The following is a 6,000-nucleotide window of genomic DNA, read 5'->3' as shown; positions in this document are numbered from 1 at the left end:
AAAAATGAAAAAATAATTTAAAAAAATGCCACAAAAAGGCTAAAAATAAAAAAAAAAGATATGAAATAAGAAATTGCACAAGTAATTTGATATTTCCAATCAAGAAAGTTCAAAAAAGGAGGAATATAGGGTGATAGGAGACTTAAGGCAGATTGAGGCCTAGATGAAGACTTGTTAGAGAAAGTGATGTTTTGAATGAACTTCAAAATGAGCAGGATTAAAGTAGAAGAAAGGGAGGACAAAAGTTCACCTTAGCACATGGAAAAAACATGAATGAAGGCCCTGAAGCAGGAAGGAGCATGGGGTATCAGACATATGGAGAGACAATATGTCTGAAGCTTAGAAAGAAAAGGGTGAGAGGTATGAGATGAGTCTAGAGAATCCAGCAGGAACTTTTAGACCATGCCTAAAATTTTGGAGTGTGTTTTAAAGAAAAATGGGAAATCATGCTAGTTTTAGGGAGGGGAGGACAAATTAGATTTGAAATTTTTTAAAAAGATTTTCTTTTTAAGTAATCTCTACATTCAATGTGGGCTTGAACTCACAACCCTTAGACCAAGAGTCACATGCCCTATCAACTGAGCCAGACAGGCACCCCTATATTTGAAATTTTAAAAGTTTTCTACAGTGTAGACAGTGGACTGAAGAAAAGCAAGCATAAATGAGGGGTCCAGCTGGACCTACTGTAGTAGTCTAGGCAAGAGGTATGCAGGCAGTCCAGATTGTGAGGTGGATATGTTTCCAATATAACTTTGAGATAGATGTGGCAAGAGTTGCTGATGAAATTGGTTTAATAGCGAAAGAGAATGATAAATCAAGAATGATTCTGGGCGCCTGGGTGGCTCAGTGGGTTAAGCCGCTGCCTTCGGCTCAGGTCATGATCTCAGAGTCCTGGGATCGAGTCCCGCATCGGGCTCTCTGCTCAGCGGAGAAGCCTGCTTCCCTCTCTCTCTCTGCCTGCCTCTCCATCTACTTGTGATTTCTCTCTGTCAAATAAATAAATAAAATCTTAAAAAAAAAAAGAATGATTCTTAAGGTTTTTTACTTGAGTAACTGATTAGAAGGTGGTACCTCTTCTAAGGGAGAGAATACTGGATGAAGAGGTTTGGGAATGGGGCTGAAATATTCAGGAGTTTGGTACTGGACATTTTCAGAAGAGAAATTGAGTAAGGGCTTGAATATATGGATCTGGAGCTCAAAGGAAAGCCAGTGATAGAGACCATTAAATAACTGGCTTGTAAAAAGATGACACATCAGATCCCACAGTTAAGTAAGCTTTTGAATACAAGGTAAATGTTGAGGGAATCATGGTTTTTCAGATCAGGAAATCATTAAGTACAAAATTAGAATCACAGTGATTTAATAGGTAAGTCAATTTGTATCCCTCATCTCACCATACTGTGACTTATCCAAATAAAATATTTCAGTTCTCAAAAATAGATATCCTTAGAATAATAGAATATACAGCAATTAAGCTGCTTTGCTTCATGCTATTTTACTGACATTACCAACCCCTATATTCATCTTTAGTTTGTAGATGATCTATCAAAATACATTTGAACAGCTCAATACAGGCTGGCAATTTTACCTTTCCGAGGGTCCTGCTTTCTAGCTTCAGAATGAAAGGGATTTCATATTTGGGGCAAAACATATTGGAAAATTAGCACGACAGAGTAATATTACTTGTTTATTTTGTTTTATATCCCACTAGATGTAAATTTCATGAAGTCAGGGGTTTTTGTCTGTTTTATTCATTGCTGTAATTCCAGCATTTAATTCAGTGCCTTGCACATAGTAGGTATTTAATAAATATTTAAGAAAAATTGAGTGAAATAATAAGTTGTGTCTTCACATTGTATTTGTTAGAAAATTTATGAGTCCATAGAAAGTTAGATATACTCATATTGAAAAAGATATATATATATGCACACATATACACATATCAATAGAGATACCTTAATTTATCATGTTTTTAACCACCCATTCATAGCTTCTCTCTGTTAGAGATTCTGAAGTTTCCAGTGTTTACTCTGGGAAATCTATTAATTTTCATTTCCATTGGTAGTATTAAGAGTCTCATAGATCTATTTCACTTCTTTTTCTTTTTCTTTTTTTTAAAGATTTTATTTATTTATTTCACAGAGATCACAAGTCAGCAGAGAGGCAGGCAGAGAGAGAGAGATAGGAAAAGCAGGTTCCTTGCTGAGCAGAGATCCAGATGCAGGGCTGGATCCCAGGACCCTGAGATCATGACCTGAGCTGAAGGCAAAGGCTTAACCCACTGAGCCACCCAGGTGCCCCTAAGATTTTATTTGTTTATTTGACAGATCTCAAGTAGGCAGAGAGGCAGGCAGAGAGAGAGAGAGAGAGAGAGAGAGATGGGGAAGCAGGCTCTCTGCTGAGCAGAGAGCCTGATGTGGGGTTTGATCCCAGGACCGTGGGCTCAATTCCAGGACCCTGGGATCATGACCTGAGCTGAAGACAGAGGCTTTAACCCACTAAGCCACCCAGGCGGCCCTATTTCACTTCTGATAGTACTCAAAACTTCGTTTTTGTATCAAGGCAAATGGCAGAGTGATTTACTGAACAATAATACATTACACATCTCAGAGGAGTATCTTACACAAAATATTCATCAGGGGACCATCACAAGAGAATTGTTCAATACATCCAGAGAGTACATAAAAGAAATTAAGAAAACATGTAAAATATTGCTAAATATTATGGCAAAACGCAGCAAAACAAAACAAAATCCAACCTAGTGAAATACAATCTTAAAGAATTTTCATGGAACCTTAGCAAAGTAACAAACATGTGTTGAGCATCTTCAATATATAAGACACATGATAGTGTGGGCAGATATCAAGATGAAGACTTAGTCCTTGTATTCATAGTACTTGCCATGTGCAAGTGGAGTCAGAACTAAGTTCAGTTCAGCAAACACTTATTGGCATTCCTACCAAGCAACAGGCTCATATTAGATGCAGCGGATAAAAAGATGAGTAAGGCCCAGACCCTGTCATAGAGAGACTTATAATTTAGGGCATTATATATCTGGGTGTATCCTTTTGTATGTATGGAGGTGTGTGTATTGTATAGGAACCAACATAAATGCAAAAAATTTTACTGCCCTTTGGGAGGCTATAACAGGGTGTTAACACTACATAGGGAAATTCAATACGATATAGGGAGGAGATAAAAGGAGGTGGTAGAACCTGAGCTGAATATTAAGAATATGTTAACTGGAGAATGGGAATATCATTCCATGCTGAAGGAAAAACAGTGTGACTAGAAAACCACAAACAGTTCAGAGGGCAGATGGTGTAAGGGAAGGTCCACTACCAGCACTTTCTCTTTTGAAATTATTTCTCTCTTGAATTATTTTGAAACTCTTGTAAAATACCTAAAATAACCACAATGAGCCCTAAAGCCCCTCATTAATTTTCAAACACAATCACTTCAGTATAAGGCCATTTTATTTTGATCATTTCTGCAGCAGGTTATCAGAAGAATCTTGTATGGACTCCTTGTACACGTATAAAAAACCAGTTTCAGAACCAATACATGCCTATCAAGCAACTACTATGCTTTCATATCTTTTTTCCCCTCCCGTAAAGCGAAGCTGATTTTGTAAAAATATACTGCAGGGTGGCTGCTTGGACTAACTAGAACAAATTCAGATGCAACTTAGGTTTCATTGTGGCGAAGCTAAGGCGAGAGGTTTTTCGTGGGCTTTCGTTGGGGAGACATGGAGACGAAAAAGATATAGTTTGGGGATATAGTTTGAAAAAAATGGTGCGAAAAAATATGCCGGGGGCAGGGGGCGCAAAACGAAAACACACACACACACACACATACACACACGGGGAAACAAGTTTCTAGGCTGAAATGAAAATTTCCTTTGTTCACAGACCAAGCCTTTTTCAATTTCAGTCCTCCATCTATCCCAGCAATTCTTGCTTCATCACTGTCAAGGGGCACCCAGGTTTTCCCATTCATCCTAGCTAGCAAAGCAAGTATTTCTATCTCATTACTACCCCAAACCTCCAGCCTAAAAGCGCTACTGCACTTAGGCTGGAAAATAAACTGAACTTTTAACATTTGCGTAAACATTTCAAATAAAATGCTGTAGCCGCCTACCTGGGCCGGCCACCCAAGAACTACAACATCCAGGATACACTGTTTTTCCTTCCGCCTTCTACCAGGGCGATGCCTGACTAGATTTCATTTCCACAAGCAATAGTCACATGACACATTTCCTTTCAAGATGGCGGACAATCTCCCTTCAGAGTTTGATGTGATCGTGATAGGGACGGGTATGTGCGGCTCTGGGAATTCCCGAACAAAGTATAGGAAATCTGTCTTGTTCCTACCTTCTCTGTCAGTGTTGACGTTTAGCGAGAAATGCCGGGGATTGAGGATGGGAGGGAGGATGGGAACGAAGTGAGGTAGTGTGGAGTCAGCGCGGGACTTGCAGCTCCAGGGAGGGACTTGGACCCCCGGTACTTAGAGCCATTTGAGTAGGGGTCGATCTGGTAGATGCCGATTGCTGAGGTTGGTTGCTGTGGGTGATTCAGTAATTTCCTTAGAGCGAGGTGGGTTTGTAGTGTGAGAACGCAGGGTCGGGATTTTATCAAAGAGACGTTTTGGGTATGACATGATTCCTTCCTTGTTGATTTCAAGGTGATATTCCCCATCATGTTGTCTCGCCCTTAGGAATTTTTCATATACTTATGTAGTCTTAGGGTGTAGTGCAGCTTGGATACAGCTCGGTCCTCGGGTTTTCCCGAAAGATGCTCAGTTGTTGCTCGTGTATTAATTTACTAGGATAAGGACACGGTTTCTTTTCTATTGTGTTGACAAGCCTAGGCAATTGTATTTTGTTGAGGTAGCCATTTCTGCTTTATGATGCTGGAAGATAGCGTTTTGTTCTGTATCACCCACCTATCTCCTCACGACTAAATGAGCTGAGAAGAAGCTTCTGTGAATTCCCTTCAGGTGTGTGACCTTATCTTCCCCTCGTTTACCCATCATTTATTCTCCATGTTTTGGGTGGAGCCAGAAAAAACCCTGCAATTTCTAGTTGGCAAATTCAGCGTACAGCCCGTGGCAGAAGATATTTGGCAGCAGTTGGTATTTTGTTTTTCTTAATAGTGTAAAGGGCGGATTTTAGATGGTATGAAGTAGGATGTTGAGTGGGGTTTTCTCCTGTTTGCAGAATGTGGTAGGTTGTAGAAGCTCTGGTGGATAAGAACCTGTCGATTGTGTTAATGAATAGAGTTGTCTTCTCAAACAGTAGGGGCAGCCATGTTTCTAGGGTGGGAGTAAAAATAATAGCTACCTGGTTTTGAATGCTTATTATTTTCTAATTGAGGTGCTAAGCACTTTAGAAGCTGTTTGTACAACAACCTCATAGAGTAGGTATTCATTCTCTACACTTTACAAAAGAGGAAAAGGGGGTTTAGAAAGTTTGTCATGTGCCCAAGATAACACAGCTGGTAAGTTTCCAAAGGCCCATTCCATCTCAGAAGGAGAATCTGTGCTTCAGACCTTCAGAATTAACCCATATTGATAGAAATAATTGAGAACAGTTATTTCTAGACTTTGCTTGGCCTTTAAATAGCTTTTTGAATTGCTTGGGCACTTAATCTCTCTGAGCCTCAGTCGCCTTGTTTTTAAATACAGAAAGGGTAAACTAGATATTCTTTCAGGTATTGTCTAACCAAAAATTCTCTTATTCTAGTTGCATCTGGGTGAGTGGTCTGAGGACAGTAAAGACATGTGTATTCCCATTATGAAAACTGCATGGCTGCAGGTAACTTGGCTGTGGTTGCTGTGAACAGATGTTGAATGAGAGCTGGAAGGAGCCAATTGACTGTTCATTTGTTCTCTCCAGTCTATCCTAAAATCGAGAACAACATCCATTTTTGAATAGCTGTTATACCATACTTGGATTCTATATTATTGCCTTTCTTTTTTGTTACCTAGGAACTTGGGGTG

At 39.6% G+C, this 6,000-nt stretch overlaps 1 protein-coding gene across 2 annotated transcripts in view; it reads left to right on the top strand.

Annotated features, from left to right (window-relative positions):
• The first annotated feature begins 4,249 nt into the window (after positions 1 to 4,249).
• The window catches only part of CHM (CHM Rab escort protein), a 230,206-nt gene continuing 228,455 nt past the window's right edge, over positions 4,250 to 6,000 (top strand). Inside the window, exons 1-2 of one of the 2 annotated variants that reach the window (XM_045085590.1) lie at positions 4,250 to 4,316; positions 5,744 to 5,815. In XM_045085590.1, coding sequence (XP_044941525.1) covers positions 5,806 to 5,815 — 10 coding nt within the window. In that variant the 5' untranslated portion in view covers positions 4,250 to 4,316; positions 5,744 to 5,805. The remainder of the gene's footprint in view (positions 4,317 to 5,743; positions 5,816 to 6,000) is intronic. The other variant, XM_045085589.1, reaches the window with a different exon arrangement.

The sequence above is a fragment of the Mustela putorius genome, unplaced genomic scaffold (assembly GCF_011764305.1).
Source record: "Mustela putorius furo isolate JIRA1106 unplaced genomic scaffold, ASM1176430v1.1 tig00000870_pilon_pilon_pilon, whole genome shotgun sequence".
NCBI lineage: Eukaryota > Metazoa > Chordata > Mammalia > Carnivora > Mustelidae > Mustela > Mustela putorius.
This window is presented reverse-complemented; position numbering and strand designations above follow the sequence as displayed.